This window comes from Coregonus lavaretus, assembly GCF_964263955.1.
Source record: "Coregonus lavaretus genome assembly, contig: HAP1_SCAFFOLD_1404, whole genome shotgun sequence".
In the NCBI taxonomy this organism is placed as follows: Eukaryota; Metazoa; Chordata; class Actinopteri; order Salmoniformes; family Salmonidae; genus Coregonus; species Coregonus lavaretus.
Window position 1 is genome coordinate 71,427 of NW_028166366.1, and position 17,563 is coordinate 88,989.

Consider the following 17,563-nt stretch of genomic DNA (forward strand, 5'->3'; position numbering starts at 1 on the left):
TTTTACCCCATATGTAACTCTGTGTTGTTGTTTTTTAATCGCACTGCTTTGCTTTATCTTGGCCAGGTCGCAGTTGTAAATGAGAACTTGTTCTCAACTGGATTACCTGGTTAAATAAATATATATATTTTTTTTTCTAGCTTTATAAAAAAACAAACGGATAAAAACCTGGTTTTCTAATATGTACGGGTTCATGAGGGTTGCCTAATCACACGTGACATTTTGGAAGGATGTGACCTTTTTAACCCTTCGAAACAGCACCTATGACCACAATGTAAGGCACTTCCGGTTGTCACAGGAAGCTGTAATTAAACACATATCCTCATTGGGACAAGCTCTTACAGAATCTTGAGTTTCAGGTCAATCCGTGAAAAACTAAACTTTTTACAGAGGGTTGAATGTAGCGTTTTCACTATCTGCTGGTGGATACATCTAAACCATGTTTAGGGTCAATCTTCCCACTTCCGGTTGCTCCAGGAAGCTTAAACTCAACACAGGTAATCCTTATAGTGGCCTGATGGGTTGACAAAGAAGACAGTTTGATATGGCAATATAAACCCACATAGGCACCAAGTTGAAGTTAGGGCAGCAGGCAATGTATTTCTATATCCCCTGTGGAGGCTGGCCACTCTCTCCCCCCCTTTCTCCTAGCCTAATGCACCTCATATGACATTTTGGAAGGATTTAACCTATTTGAAAAAAGTTGAAAGGCAACGTGGATCTACTGTGGTGTAGTTCTTCCCAGCATTGCAACCAAATCAGATTTGTATTACATATTGCCTGGAGTGATTTAAAAAGGAAAGAAAGCTCTAATCTTTACCCAGCTGGACATTGTAAAGTCTGCTTCCTATAAAGCTATGTGGAGTATAATGTAGCTGGACATTGTAAAGTCTGCTTCCTATAAAGCTATGTGGAGTATAATGTAGCTGGACATTGTAAAGTCTGCTTCCTATAAAGCTATGTGGAGTATAATGTAGCTGGACATTGTAAAGTCTGCTTCCTATAAAGCTATGTGGAGTATAATGTAGCTGGACATTGTAAAGTCTGCTTCCTATAAAGCTATGTGGAGTATAATGTAGCTGGACATTGTAAAGTCTGCTTCCTATAAAGCTATGTGGAGTATAATGTAGCTGGACATTGTAAAGTCTGCTTCCTATAAAGCTATGTGGAGTATAATGTAGCTGGACATTGTAAAGTCTGCTTCCTATAAAGCTATGTGGAGTATAATGTAGCTGGACATTGTAAAGTCTGCTTCCTATAAAGCTATGTGGAGTATAATGTAGCTGGACATTGTAAAGTCATACATACAATTATATTACTTCTTATTGACATTCAACCTGGGAATGGAAATGTAAGAAATTAATGTACAAACATGTATAAAACAAATCCTGCAACAAAGGACCAGGTGTGAATGTTCTAGGGGGTCTAAGTCTACCCCTAACCAGTTTGAATACACTGTTTGATTTCACCCCCAGACCCCAAAACACACCCCATTCAAAACAGTTTTAACAGCCCCCCACCCGATGCAACTCAATATTAAGAAGGCATACAGTCAGTGTACAGTGTACAGCATGACTAGTATCTATGTGGACCCTACTACAGTTTAACCAGCTCAGCAGTACCACAGAGATAAAACCCAGGATAGAGGGGCTGAGTGAATGTGGTCTGGACTCTGTGGAGGAGGGTCATTGTGTCAGAGACACTGTAGAAGGACAGAGTACCTGCCTTGTGATCCAGGTACACTCCTACTCTGGAGGACAGAGGGCCTGATACTTCAGTCACAACATTATTGTGTCTGAACCAATAACCATCACTATAACACTGTAAACTCCAGGACTTGTTATTGTCTCCAAATCCACCATCTGTCTCTGTTCTGCTGATGTCTTTATATGAGACTGCTGTAACAACCCACTCCCCACTCCACTCCACCTCCCAGTAACAGCGTCCAGACAGACCCTCTCTACACAAAACCTGACAATAGTTGGTGAATCTGTCTGGATGAACAGGATATGGTTGGACTTGGTCTGTATCGGTCACCTTTCTGTTCCCTTCAGACAGAGAGAGGAGTGTGTCTGCTGTGTCTGGGTCCAGCGTGAGCTGACAGGAATCTGGGAGAAGAGCAGAGCAGAGACCAATGAGGGGAGTTAGAACAATAAGTGAAGTCAGATACTGTATCTACCCTGTCTTTGATTAGAGCACAGCAGAGATCAAATCAGAGAAATATGAGGAGTCAGATAGATACCCAGTCTTTGATTAGATCTACTATTACTATATATTTCTAGAGGGATTGTTAGGAGTGTCAGTAAAAAGAGACTGTTAGTTACTTCAGAATAAAGAGACTCACATTGTAAGAACTGTTCTCTGGTCTTGGGCTCTGGAGGCAGTACAACATCCACTATATTCACTACAGACACACAAACACATTCACAGAGAGAGGGAATGTTATCATCACACCATATTCCACATGTATATGACTAGTAGGGAACTTTCAATGGTCTAAAGTTGATGTTCTTATTATTTTCAACACACCTGTAGTGGAGATCTTGGTCCATTCTCCTTTAAGGACGTCTTCTAGTTTCTCTCTCAGTTCAGACACAGTCTTACTCACATCTCCAAAGTACTGAAGAGGACGGACAACGATGCTTGGTAAGTCTGAAGATACACTGGTACCGGAGAGAGACTGATAACTCTGGAGACAGAGAGAGAGAGAGAGAACAGAACCAAATGATTGAGAGTTTCACATTAAGTTAATTTCATATCACATGTATCAAGGCAGTTGAGTTACCTGGAGGAAATGGATGTGATCCTCTGTGTGTGAGAGCTGCTCCAGCTCAGTGCTTCTCTTCCTCAGCTCAGCTATCTCCTGCTCCAGTTGCTCCAGGAGTCCTTCAGCTTGACTCACTTGAGCCTTCTCTTGGGCTCTGATCAGCTCCTTCACCTCAGAGCGCCTTCTCTCAATGGAGCGGATCAGCTCGGTAAAGATCTTATCACTGTCCTCCACTGCTGCCTGTGCAGAGCGCTGTTAAGAGAGAGAGAGAGACTGACTTGTCTTACTTTAATGAGCCATCCTCATTACACTAACACCCCCACCCCTAAAAGCACATTGCGTGCCACCACAACCTCCACACAATCACATTATCCAGTACCCAACACCACAGTACAATACACCATCCAGCACCACATTCCAACCGTCCATCAAACCCCTCCTCTCCAGCCGTACAGACAGCCCCCCTGAGCCCCCATACCTCCTGAAACATCTCCACACTGTTGATCATTTTGTACAACTCAAACTCAACCCTAAGGCGTTAACAGTAATGGCATTACCCTGGCAACACAGAAAAAACATGATGAACAGTCTGTCATTGCAGAAAACGGACACCCCTCCCCAACTCCCAGGTCAACCCGAGCCAACCAGCTATTGGTGTCCAGGGCTCCATGTAATACCCTCCACTAGACGACCCCTGACCTTTCCAGCACTGGGAGCTTATAGAGCCCCTCCACCTATACCCTGCCATGCTCTCAGCCCCCACAACCCCCTGCCACTGATGCCCCTTCACTCCCACTAAGCTCAGAGTGTTAAAAGTCAGTAAGTCCTCCAGACTCTCCTGCCAGTCCCCAGTCTCTGCTGTCACTTGCAGTGGAAGAAACGGTGGTGGCCCCTCCTCAGGCTGCTCCAGCCCTCAGTACTGCAGCATAGAAATCAGAGACCCCTGCTGTATTGAGTCTCTCCTGCCGCATGATGAAGATCTGCTGATCCAGCCCCAAACCACCAGCCCTCCTCAACAGAGCACATGCTGGTTCCCTCCAGCCCACCTCCGTACGGTACAGTAGCCTCTGTGCTGCTGAGTCAGAACGCTGCCACCCTGACCAGAGAAAATTCACTAACTTGCGCTGCAGGTCCACAAGCAGACCACCGGGGGCGTTGAGAATGGCCAATTTAAGCCATAGAGAGGATGCCACCAAGTTGTTGATGATCAGCACCCTCCCTCTGTATGCCACTTGGGAGATGAGCCACCTCCACTTCGTCACCCTCGACACCACCGCTTGTGACACTCCTTCCCAGTTCTTCCTATCCCAACCCTCCGAGCCCAGATACACCCCAAGCATCTTGAGCCACTCACAGCCCCACTGCAACCCCCCTGGAAGCTGCGGAGGTGCCCTGTCCCTCCATGCCCCACATAACAGAGCCTCACTCTTGCCCCAGTTTACCTAAGCAGAAGACGCCCCCTCGTACACCCTCAAACTATTCTCCAGGGCCTGTAGGTTCTGCTCATCCCTAACCAACACAGACGTCATCAGCGTATGCTGCACTGCTATGCCTGTCCCCAACCCTATGCCTGGCTCCCACACTCCCTGTAGCCTCCTGCGTAGCAGGCCCAGAAAGGGCTCAATAACAAGAGTGTATAGCTGCCCTGACAGAGGGCATCCCTGGTGAATGCCCCTCCCTACCCAGACTGGCCTACTGAGCCCTCCCCACACCTTGACCATACATGAAGCCCCAGCGTACAGCATTTGAACACAGGCCACAAAATTCTCCCCACAACCAAAACAACACATTGAACAGATATTCATGGTCCACCCTATCAAAGGCTTTCTCCTGATTATGAACAGATTGTCTGTGTTTGAGCGTCCTGGTCGACAGTACGTTTGGTCCTTGTGTACAATAGACTCCAGGTGGGACTTCAGTCTGTTAACGAGGACCTTGGTAAAGACCTTATATTCCACACAGAGCAATGCCACAGGCCTCCAGTTCTTTAAGTCGCTCAAATCCCTATTTTGGGCAGGAGAGTCAAAGCCTCCCGTCTACAGCTTAGCGACAGCTCCCCCACCCCGACGCACTCACGCAACACACGTTCTGTCCAATAATTCCCCAGAACTTTTTATAAAAATCCACAGGCAGACCGTCTGAGAGACAGCAGCTGAGAGTTTGTGAAAGGCCAGGGAAATGTCTATTTGATTTCTCTGTGACTGAGAGAGTTTGGAAAGGTCTGTGAGCAGAACCTGAGAACACCCAGGATAATAATAATAATAATAATATGCCATTTAGCAGACGCTTTTATCCAAAGCGACTTACAGTCATGTGCATACATTTTTACATATGGGTGGTCCCGGGGATCGAACCCACTACCCTGGCATTACAAGCGCCATGCTCTACAGAGGACCACAGAGTTCTGCCCTCTATAAATCAGAGTACAACTCCACAGCCTGCTGCCTCATCTCCCCACAACAGAAGTTACCCACCCATCAGGCTCCCTCATCTCCCCACAACAGAAGTTACCCACCCATCAGGCTCCCTCATCTCCCCACAACAGAAGTTACCCACCCATCAGGCTCCCTCATCTTCCCCACAACAGAAGTTACCCACCCATCAGGCTCCCTCATCTCCCCACAACAGAAGTTACCCACCCATCAGGCTCCCTCATCTCCCCCACAACAGAAGTTACCCACTCATCAGGCTCCCTCATCTCCCCACAACAGAAGTTACTCACCCATCAGGCTCCCTCATCTCCTCACAACAGAAGTTACCCACCCATCAGGCTCCCTCATCTCCCCAACAACAGAAGTTACCCACCCATCAGGCTCCCTCATCTCCCCAACAACAGAAGTTACCCACCCATCAGGCTCCCTCATCTCCCCCACAACAGAAGTTACCCACCCATCATGCTCCCTCATCTCCCCACAACAGAAGTTACTCACCCATCAGGCTCCCTCATCTCCTCACAACAGAAGTTACCCACCCATCAGGCTCCCTCATCTCCCCAACAACAGAAGTTACCCACCCATCAGGCTCCCTCATCTCCCCACAACAGAAGTTACCCACCCATCAGGCTCCCTCATCTCCCCACAACAGAAGTTACACGCCCATCAGGCTCCCTCATCTCCCCACAACAGAAGTTACCCACCCATCAGGCTCCCTCATCTACCCACAACAGAAGTTACCCACCCATCAGGCTCCCTCATCTCCCCCACAACAGAAGTTACCCACCCATCAGGCTCCCTCATCTCCCCCACAACAGAAGTTACCCACCCATCAGGCTCCCTCATCTCCTCACAACAGAAGTTACCCACCCATCAGGCTCCCTCATCTCCCCACAACAGAAGTTACCCACCCATCAGGCTCCCTCATCTCCCCACAACAGAAGTTACACGCCCATCAGACAAACGTAAACAATGGATTTTCTTGGTTTCCCCACTCTGTTTCTCCAACCCAAAAGAGCTTGGAGCATCCATCTCCCTCAACATGGAAAAACTAGCTCTTACAAGTGATCCTTTTGCTTTCTCTGAAATAAAAGCCCCTAGGTCCCTGAGTAGTTCAGATAGATTATCTTGTAGCCCCACCCTACCTTACCCCACCAGCTCAGCCTCCACCTCACTTATGAACCCCTCAAGCTCCCCCAGTACTCTCCTGGCCTCTGAAGAGGAAAAATATGTATACTGCTGACTGAAAACCTGAATCTGGGCTTTCCCTACGTCCCACCACTGACTGAGAGACTCAAACTCCCCCTTATGCTGTCCCCACCTTTCCCAAAAGCCTTGGAAGCTTGAGCAAAAAGTGACATCTTGGAAGAGCTTTACATTGAATTTCCAATAGGACACCTGCCTGGGCCCTGGTGAAACAGAGAACTGAGCCCTGTACTAGGTGCAGACACATTTTGGAAAGCAAAGACAAGGAAATTGATTTTGGCTCTAACCACTAACAACCTACCCTTACACACCTCTTTTGCTACCCCTGCACTAAGATTTGTGCCATGGCTCAGCACCTGCGCCCCCTTCCACCAGACCCCCAATACACTTCATTAATCACATCACTGTGTGTCTCTTGCAAAAAAATCACGTTTAAATGTTTTTGTTTGACTTATTCCCCCAGTCTCTGCTGCCGTTCATGTTAAGGAAGTCTAACCGTGAAATCTCCATAAGAGGTGGGAGGGAAATCACCACAATCAGAAACCAGTAGAGAAGCCCATAAAGCCGCCATGCCAGAAAAAACCATCCATTTAAGCAGATTCTGAAGACATGCCCTTAAGAACCCATGACCCATTTTCTCAGCCTATACCGCTTCCTGGGTGAGAGGACACTAAACCCCTCATTCTTCATCACGTGTTGTACTGACCTTACAAACCTTCCAGGATCAATCAAATAAGACTCCAGCAGAACCTTCTTTTTCCCCTTTAGTCTCCATCAGGAACCGATGAGCCCAACAAGCCTTTGCCCACCGGAGTCTCTGTTACTACAGAAACCTGCCTCAGCTCATGTAGCCCAGCTGCAACCCTCCCCACCACCGCTTTCTCCACGGCCAGCGCACCACCACTTGGCCATGCACTACTCTCCTCCTTCCTGGTACCACCACCACTTGACCCTGCACTACTCTCCTCCTTCCTGGTACCACCACCACTTGACCCTGCTCTATTCTCCTCCCTCCTGGTACCACCACCACTTGACCCTGCTCTATTCTCCTCCCTCCTGGTACCACCACCACTTGACCCTGCTCTACTCTCCTCCTTCCTGGTACCACCACCACTTGACCCTGCTCTACTCTCCTCCTTCCTGGTACCACCACCACTTGACCCTGCTCTACTCTCCTCCCTCCTGGTACCCCTGCCATTTATTTTGCAATTCTGAGTAATCACTACTTTAGTAAGGATTAGTAAGGAAAAAGACTTTATTCAGTCCTACTGCAGTTGCTTAATAATTCCAATAGATGGCAGCATAAGACCATGAATGACATTTCAGAAGATTCGTTTAGTTCTCTCCCTGGATACACCACCACTCCCCCTCACAGGAAAACTCCTCCTGCCTGAGCTTTTTACTGTCCCTTTCCACACTGCTAACGCAAGAGGAAGGACTGAAAACACATTACTGTGAAGTAATATAATGATGAGTCATGTTTATTATTACCTGTTTTTATGGTCATGTTTTGAAATTATACTTCATTACTATAATGATTATCAATAAGCCTAAACATTAATTCAGTCACCTCTGGTCGACAAAAACGTATTTTCCTAGTACATTAATTGTCAAATTCATCAACCAGCATCGAGCACTCTGCCTTCTCACGCAAGCGAGGGGCATGTTGAGGTAAATATGCTAACCGCAACGGTTGCATTATGTAATTTATTGGTGGGCTGGAAGATGCAGTGTTTTTTCTTTTCTATTCAGAGGCTATTTACTCCCAATATGAGATAATTTTATATAGAAGGTTTTTATAATGCATGTTTACTAGGGTTGAGGTTAGCGCATCTGAGTAGGGATTATTTGGGTTCAATACCTGTCCTACATATCAATCATATTGCTGCTTGTAGCCTATAACTGATGATCCCCACACTAGAAACACCGAAAACTATCTGTGCTAGCAAACCCTGTGTTCCACCCCTCCCCTGTGTAACCTTGAAGTTTGTTAAGAAACAAACACTTGTCTACGAAAAGAGACATGTTTAACAGATTCCGCTTGGCACCCAGCCGAGAGCACACGAAAACCACTTGCAAATTTACCAAAACTAACCAACTACTTGCGGTCTGTTCGTAAGTAATAAACGGAGGCAGATTAGCCACCACAACTCTTATCGAAAGAGGCGACATCTACACCAACACACCCCTCACAAAAATCCCACTGACAACAAGACAAACCTTTTTCATTACCACAACCACCGCCTTGTTCATTCTGGATGCAGTGTGCAGATGTTCCGCTCCAACCTGTTCGCCGACCATGAGCAAAACTTCCTCCACACCTTTCTCCGGAACGCACCCGAAGCGACAGCGTTTCTTCTCCACTCGGTTGAGGCCATCACGCCGCCCTAACAAACTACCCCTACTCCCCCCTCAACTCTAAACGATAAACAGTGGAAACCAATAAACAAACCCTCCACCATCAGAAAATACATTCAGAAAATACGCAAGAACCAAAAGAAAAAAGAATAGTAGCCCTCCTCACGAACCACAATCTCTCACACGACCAACTTCTTCTTCTATGATATAATGGCGGTCCACAAACCAACGTTAAAGGTGCATGCCGCCACCTACTGTGCTGGAGTGTGTGGTCAATCACGGTTTCCAACATTTCTAAATCCTCCTACCTAACTCAGTACTTCTGAGAAAATAAAGAAGAGCCCTACTAACTTCTAATAGACCCTCCCCCATCCCCAAAATCCCTTCCAAACCCCCCCAACCCCGTCCAACCTCAATGACCCTACACTTCAATCTTTCCCTCTCTTCAACATACTTACAACAATATAACAACACATGCTCCACCGTTTCATCGACCGTACCTTCCAGACACAAACCATTCCCATGCTTGCCAACCAGATGTAATGACGAGTTCAATGTACAATGTCCTAAGCACAATCGAGTTAACACCACATCTTCCTTCCTAATCTGACTTTTGAATCTTGGTCCATCGACCTTTCTGTAAAACTGTAAACTATTCATATAAATGCCGGCCTTTGTGCTCAGATTACCATCTCTTCTGCCACACATCTATCAAAATGGCTCTGATCTTACATTTGGCCTCACCTCTACCCAGTGGAACATTAATATCAATCAATCAGCACATCAAATTCAGGAACGTAAACGCCTGCTCCTGTGAGCCCACTATCTGGGTCCTTGGATCCATCTGTGAAAAGCATTAAAAAAGCATAACAACTTTTACCAATGTAATTGTCAACCAGTTTCACTATATCACTGACTTCTGACCAATCTTTCCTTTTCTCTACCAAGGTTAGATCAACAACAGGGTCTGGGAGTAACCATGGAGGAACATCCCCTATCACCACAGAAGGGCCAACCTCCAACTTCCTCAAACCACTCTCATCAGCAAGCTTTCCAACTGTCCAACCAAAACCACTGCCTTGTCTACTAGTATATTCCCAACAGTCATCTACAACAGTAGCAGTGGGATGCTCAACCTCACAGCCTTTCAACCCAATAAGATAATGACAATTTTTTACGTTGTATATCCAAAGGCATCTCTCCTGCCTCCACCAGTAAGGCACATACAGATGTTGATTTAAATGCACCAGTACATATCCTTAAAGCTATATACTGGATTCTGTCCAGCTTCTGAAGCCAAGTTTTGCCTTGTTCGATAAACTATACACCCGTAATCAATTGTCGTCCTGATCAGAGCTCTATAAATATCCATCAACAATTGTCTGTCAGCACCCTATTCATAACCAGAGACCCACACAACCAACTACCGCGAAAGTTAATGAATGAGAGAGACATGAACATCGTTACAATACTGTACATAGACATAATGTAACGGTTCTTCTTCTTTGGTGTTTAACGGCGGTTGGCATCCAATATGTTGCATTACCGCCCCCAACTGGACTATAATATAAATCCATTATACTTTGTGACACAAAATGAGAAAAGGGGAAATTATAATAATAATAAAAAAACACCCTTCCAACTAACCCTACACTCATTAAATACCCACTTCCCCATTCCACTACTTTGACCCTATCTGCTCCTGCACCATGCCAACGGCCTGGGAGGACGGGACACCACCACTCAACACACCCTGTAACTCTTCTGAAGTCAAATCTTGTATGCCCAAATACTTCTCTGCAGCTGCCACCACAACATCTATTTTCTGTGATTTACGTTCCATTTCTGCGGTACAGTTGATAACCATTGCTATGAACTCTAAGAAGCTAACTTTCCTAAAGCATATATCACTCGTTGGCCTATCCCTCTGTGCTGGCACAGATCTACTACTCACAGGGATCCTCTCAGGATCTCTCACCCTTGACCCATCCTCCTCTACTTCCTTCACTGCCTCAGCATACGACACCTTCTGCACTACTCTGACTCTAGCCACCTCAACCTGCCTCTCTCGCACCGGACACTTCAGATCCCCAGCAACATGGGCATCCCAACAGTTGACACACACAACTTTATCCACCGAAACTACACAATCATCTATCCCCTCCTGCACAATTCCCACATCTTGGATCTCCCTCCTACAAACTGCTGCAACATGACCATAAATGTTGCACCTGAAACAGCACAGTGGATTCACCACAAAAGCTCTAACAGGATAACTGATATATCCTACCATGACTTTGTCGGGTAAAGACTCAAAACTCAAAAGGACTGACAGTGACTCCTCTGTTTCACCACGCTCACCACCAGGTCTGTGTTGCACCAAACGAAACACAAACAAATATCACTACAGGTTACCTTCACTGATTCAACTGCACCCAACTCCTTTCCCACCCACCCTGAAACTACAAATGGATCTGCCAAAAGGTATGGATCCACGTTCTCCTACAATGTAACTCCTACTGCACCAGATTCTTCTTTATCATGTCCATTGATGCCAGGCTCTGGTTCTGAGCTCTTCACCAAACCTTCTACCTCACTTAACTCTCCCTCATTCATTTCCATTTCATCTCCTGAACTCAGTCTGGCGAAAGGCTCACTCTGTTTGCACTTGAGTTATAACATTTGAAAGTTTTTATTCCTTTGAAACTTTTGTGAGTGTAATGTTTACTGTTCATTTCTGATTGTTTATTTCACTTTAGTTTATTATCTATTTCACTTGCTTTGGCAATGTAAACATATGTTTCCCATGCCAATAAATCCCTTTGAATTGATTTGAATTGAGAGAGAGAGAGAGCTCCATGTTAATGTATAGGGGACATGAGTCAGTCATGGTTACTCATGGTTATGTGATGAAGTAGCCCCGCCTTCGACTTCAAAATCAGTGTCGGCCCTCAGCCCAATAGGGAATGTCCTCTTGGTGTAATGGTCAAGATGTTGGTTTCTCCCTCAGTAGACCCGGGTTCATATCCCGCCGGTTACATTAAGCAGTCTATTCTCTGAAAGGGGTCCAGACAGCCTGTTCCCAACAGTGGGGTCAGTGGGATTGGATAGGGGCCTCTCTCTCTCTCCCTCTCTCTGACTGGAGGGGAGAAGTGAAATGGTGTGTCTCCTCTGGTCAACAATACTCACCTTGAGAGACTCCACAGCCTGTTGGAGCTCCTTCTCTCTCTCCTGTAATCTCTGCTGGACCTTCTGCTGACTCATCCCCAGCTGCCTCTGTGGAGAATCACTCTTCAACGAGCTATCAAGCTTTATTTGTCCAGTAGATCAATAGTATAGTAATGGGACATAGGGCACATTGAAGATAGGGATTAAAATGTTGAGGAAGTGTCTGTGTGAAATTATATTATTAAGTTGTTATGTGAATGATTATAGTTTTAACAGTGCACAAAACAGGGGAGCTGATTGGGTGTTTGATAACGAATGATAATGGTGTTTGATAACGAATGATAATGATGTTTGATAACGAATGATAATGGTGTTTGACTTTAGAAAATGGTGATACATTTGGAGACTCTGGGTTAACATATCTATATACTCAAGGTTTGTGTTCATATTTGTTCTGCCGTGGATCGATTTCACTTGAATGATCTCATATTCAAACAGCCTTAGTTCCTACTGTACAGGGCTTGGGAAATTATTCATCCCCCTTGGCATTTTTCCTATTTTGTTGCCTTACAACCTGGAATTAAAATGGATTTTTTGTGGGTTTGTATCATTTGATTTACACAACATGCCTAACACTTTGAAGATGCAAAATATTTTTGTGTGTGAAAAAAAAACAAGAAATAAGACCAAAAAAAAGAAAACTTGAGCGTGCATAACTTTTCACCCCACCAAAGTCAATACTTTGTATAACCACCTTTTGCAACAATTATAGCTGCAAGTCTCTTGGGGTATGTCTCTATAAGCTTGGCACATCTAGCCACTGGCAAAACTGCTCCAGCTTCTTCAAGTTGGATGGGTTCCTCTGGTGTACAGCAATCTTTAAGTCATACCGCAGATTCTCAATTGGATTGAGGTCTTGGCTTTGACTAGGCCATTCCAAGACATTTAAATGTTTCCCCTTAAATCACTTGAGTGTTGCTTTAGCAGTATGCTTAGGGTCATTGTCCTGCTGGAAGGTGAACCTCTGTCCCAGTCTCAAATCTCTGGAAGACTGAAACAGGTTTCCCTCAAGAATGTCCCTGTATTTAGCGCCAATCATCATTCCTTCAATTCTGACCAGTTTCCCAGTCCCTGCTGATGAAAACCATCCCCACAGCATGATGCTGCCACCACCGTGCTTCACTGTGGGGATGGTGTTCTCGGGGTGATGAGTTGTTGGGTTTGCGCCAGACATAGCGTTTTTCTTGATGGCCAAAAAGCTCAATTTGAGTCTCATCTGACCAGAGTACCTTCTTTCATATGTTTGGGGAGTCTCCCACATGCCTTTTAGCGAACACCAAACGTGTGGTAATGCCTTTTTTCTGGCCGCTCTTCCGTAAAGCCCAGCTCTGTGGAGTCTACGGCTTGAAGTGGTCCTATGGACAGATACCCCAATCTACGCTGTGGAACTTTGCAGCTCCTTCAGGGTTATATTTGGTCTCTGTTGCTTCTCTGATTAATGCCCTCCTTGCCTGGTCCGTGAGTTTTGATGGGCGGCCCTCTCTTGGCAGGTTTAATGTGGTGCCATATTCATATGCACGTACCACTTTTCCGTTATTTATTTTTTAGAATGATTTGAAACAAGTTGTTTTTTTTTCATTCCACTTCACCAATTTTGACTATTTTGTGTATGTCCATTACATGAAATCCAAATAAAAATCAATTTAAATTACAGGTTGTAATGCAACAAAATAGGAAAAACGCCAAGGGGGATGAATACTTTTGCAAGGCACTGTATCTTTAATTCTTTGTTTATCAGACAGTCACCAACAAGTAGTTCTGGTCTTACCTGTTTCTCAGTCCTCTCTGCTGCAGCTGACACTGTTTCATGGTCTTTATGTTCATCCACTGTACACAGATAACAGATACACTGCTGATCGGTACGACAGAAAACCTCCAGCAGTTTGTCATGATGAGAGCAGATCTTCTCCTGTAGTTGTGCGGTGGCTTTAACCAGCTTGTGCTTCTTCAAAGCAGGAGATTCATAGTGAGATTGGTGGTGAGTCTCACAGTAAGAAGCCAAACACGTCAGACAGAACATGAGGGCTTTCCGCTTTCTGGTCCCAGTGCAGACATCACACGCCACATCTCCAGGTCCAGCATAGCACAGAGCAGGAGGGGGAGCAGCCTGGAGTCCAGTCTTCTTCAGTTTCTCCACCATCTCAGCCAACATGTTATTTATCCTCAGAGTAGGCCTTGGAGTGAAGGTCTCTATGCACTGAGGACAGCTATAGACCCCTTTCAGAACATCCTGATCCCAGCAGCCCTCAATACAGCTCCTACAGTAACTGTGTCCACAGGGGATGGTGACCGGCTCCTTCAGTAGATCCAGACAGACAGAACAACAGAACTGGTCCTGGTCCAGCAGAACTCCCTGCTGAGCCATTTGGACGGTTGTTCACTCTCACACAGACAGACGACACAGAGACTCAGATCAGTTTCGTTTCCTCAGAAGAGAGTTTGTGGAGGGGAGGGACTTCCTGGTTCTGCCAGAGGGGTGGGGTTAAAAGGAGGGAGGGAGGGGTTAGAGGAATGGAGGAAGAGAGAGAGGAACTGCATGCAACAGCAAGAGGGAGACAAATAGTTTTGTTCCTAGGTTAGAGGCCTTAACATGGAACAAATGAAATAATGAATCTTAAAATGTGAGTTGTTAGAATATATAAAGGATAACAGTTTCTATGAAGTACATAGGTATAATTATTTTAATGACCTTTATAATGCCTTATAATACACTTACTTGTTTAAATTAAGCAATAAGGCCTGAGGAGGTGTGGTATATGGCCAATTTACAGTACCACAGCTAAGAGCTGTTCTTAGGCACAACGCAACGTGGATTGAGAATTATGGAACACTTTCAAAAATCAAATCACATTTTATTGGTCGCATACACATATTTAGCAGATGTTATTGTGGGTGTAGGGTGTTCCTGGCTCCAACAGTGCAGTAATAACTTACAATACACAACAATACACACTAATCTAAAAAGTAAAGGAATGGAATTAAGAAATATGAAAAGATTACGACGAGCAATGTTAGAGTCCGGAGTGTGTGTGTGTTTATATATATATATATATATTGATCAGTGTGTTTTTCTGTAACAACTTGGTATCACAATTCTTGAACCCTTAAACAGAATTCCATCAAGTCCAGATAGCTCATCCCTGTATTGACCATAAGGGTATGGTATAGCTTGTACAGACTACCTGCATGTTATGGCTTGAATCACCTTTTGCAAACACTCATCTTCTGCAGTAGCACGTGAAATAACTGTCCACATTTCATCTGAGACTGGGCAACTCTCTCTGATAAGGTTTACATGTATGGTCTCGTCCTGCTTATATATATCTGGTTTGGTTCTGAGCTGTCAAAAGCTCTGGACAATGTGTCTGCCACTAACAATTCTTTCCCTGGCCTGTACTCGAGTTGCAAGTCATATTTCTGAAGTTTTAGAAACAGTCCCTGTTCTCTTGGTGGTGTGTGTGTGTTAGACCCTTCCTTGCAATAGTAACTTAAGGTTGATGATCTGTTTCATCCCACACTGTTTTACCACAGATAAACACACTGAATTTCTCACATGCACATGACAGTGCCAATGCCTCTTTCTCAATCTGAGCATAGTTACACTCAGAAGTTGTCAGAGCCCTGGAGGCATATGCAACTGGGCGCCATCTAGTGCCATACTGCTGTAACAACACTGCACCTTAACCTGCTTTAGAGGCATCTGCTGAGATTTAGGTTTTGAGCTTTTTATCATAGAACCTCAGTAGTGGAGCATGCATAATGTAGTGGACATTCTAATCAATAATGAGGAGAGACAGGGTCAATCACCAATCAGGATATTACTTTATTCAAAACGTATCAATAAGGTAATAAGTGAGGCCGGTCGACCCAACAGTCAAAACTGTCACGGGACTCTGTATGTTGAGCCAGGGTGTGTTCGTTTCTTTGTGTTCTGTGTCTTGGTTGGGTTGTTCTAGGTTGTTGTATTTCTTTGTTTGAGTGACTCCCAATCAGAGGTAACGAGTGTCAGCTGTTGGCTCATTGTCTCTGATTGGGAGCCATATTTAAACTGTCTGTTTTCACCTTGTGTTTGTGGGTTTTTGTTCCTTGTCGGTCTTTGTCACCGTGGACTTCACGAATTTGTTTATTTTGTTTCGGCTAGTACTTTAATTAAATAAAGTCAACATGTTCGCTCAACACGCTGCGCCTTGGTCTGCTTCTCTTCAAGACGATCGTGACAAAAACAAGCTTCCTCTCATCATTATCCATCCCCAAGCCATCTCTCCCTGGTACCTCATTACACCAACTCATTCTATGGAATGCGTTCTGTAGGTTTTATCACCAAAGGCATCGTTAATCTACTGTCAGTGTTAACAGACACATGAGAGTTCTAAGAACCCTTTTCTACTGCAGAAAACAACCATTTGATGCAATAACAGTATTAGAACATCATCTAGTCATTGTTGTCCTCACAATGATCAATGCCTTGAGCTCCTCAAAACTCTTTCTGATGATTACTGTTCCAACACCAATCTGTAGTTTTACACAGTAGACTTCTCATCTGACTAGTGTGAGTTTCCAGATTAGGTACACATTAGCCCACATAGTTAACCATCCCTAAGAACCTTTGTACGTCCTCTTGATCGGTAGGCAGTGGCATGTTCTTGATGGCGGTCACTTTGCTCTGGTCTGTCTGAACACCTTCACATGTTAGTTTTTCACCCAAGAAGGTTATTTCTGTCTTTCTGAATTCCCGTTTGTCTACGTTTAGCTTTAGCCCATTAGCTCTGGCTAGATCAAGTGCTGCTTTCAACCTGGTGTTGTGCTCTTCAAGAGTCTGAGCCCATATTAGCACATCATCAATGGACACTGTGGTGCCTGACACACTCTCAGATATCTGTTGGACTGTCCTGTGAAAGACTTCTGGTGCTGAAGTGAGACCAAACAGGAGCCTTTTAAATGACTAGCTACCAAAAGGAGTATTGAAAGTACAAAGCCTTGTACTCTCCTTGTCTAGACTGATCTGCCAAAACCCTGAAGAGGCGTCTAGCTTTGAGAAGTGTTTAGCCCCTGCTATGTCCCTGAATATGGCATGGGGCATGGGGTAGAGGGAGTTTACATATACCAGTCATTTCCTTTTAAATCCATGAAGGGAAGTGGACAAGTTCACACTTAGAAAGGAGATAATAGTTCCACACCTCATGTGTCCTGATAACTACAGGAATGGAACCATATTGAGGTTGGCTGCTTTCTATACGGTTTGATGGGAGAGAGAGAGAGAGAGAGAGACAGAGACAGAGACAAAGAGAGAGAGAGAGAGAGAGAGAGAGAGAGGACATCAGGTAAAGTTCTGGAGATGAGGGAATATGTGTGCAGAAAGAAACCCTCCAGTATGGTTAACCCCAGTTAGGCCCAGTATGGACTATCAATACAAGTGACCATTTAGAATGTGACCCAGTTCAATGGGTCTTAACAGAACTGGGGGATGTCAGCCATGAAGTTGGCTAAACACAACTGGAATATAATTTGTTTGTGATTCATTGTTAATGGATTTTCCATTAGGAACACAGGGGGAAAACCTAACACAACAACA

The 17,563-nt window shown here is 45.0% G+C and overlaps 1 protein-coding gene across 1 annotated transcript; it reads right to left on the reverse strand.

The window, feature by feature from the left end:
• Nucleotides 1-287: 287 nt before the first annotated feature.
• Nucleotides 288-14,448, reverse strand: LOC311114811 (tripartite motif-containing protein 16-like protein). Its single transcript, XM_084190048.1, has 6 exons — nucleotides 13,760-14,448; nucleotides 11,953-12,039; nucleotides 2,786-3,019; nucleotides 2,530-2,689; nucleotides 2,345-2,404; nucleotides 288-2,108 (listed from the first exon to the last, which is right to left on the reverse strand). Exons 1-6 carry the CDS (start codon nucleotides 14,354-14,356, stop codon nucleotides 1,597-1,599), a joined length of 1,650 nt encoding a protein of 549 aa, XP_084046174.1. The 5' UTR covers nucleotides 14,357-14,448; the 3' UTR covers nucleotides 288-1,596.
• Between the last annotated feature and the right edge of the window lie 3,115 nt (nucleotides 14,449-17,563).

Bases quoted from the DNA above. Each gene is read 5' to 3' on its own strand.
- LOC311114811 (XM_084190048.1), bottom strand. From the start codon at position 14,356: ATGGCTCAGCAGGGAGTTCTGCTGGACCAGGACCAGTTCTGTTGTTCT. The intron at 12,040-13,759 runs GTAAGACCAGAA...GATTCTCCACAG, and splicing joins CAGAGAGGACTGAGAAACAG to AGGCAGCTGGGGATGAGTCA. The intron at 2,109-2,344 runs GTGAGTCTCTTT...CTCTTCTCCCAG, and splicing joins CAGAGAACAGTTCTTACAAT to ATTCCTGTCAGCTCACGCTG.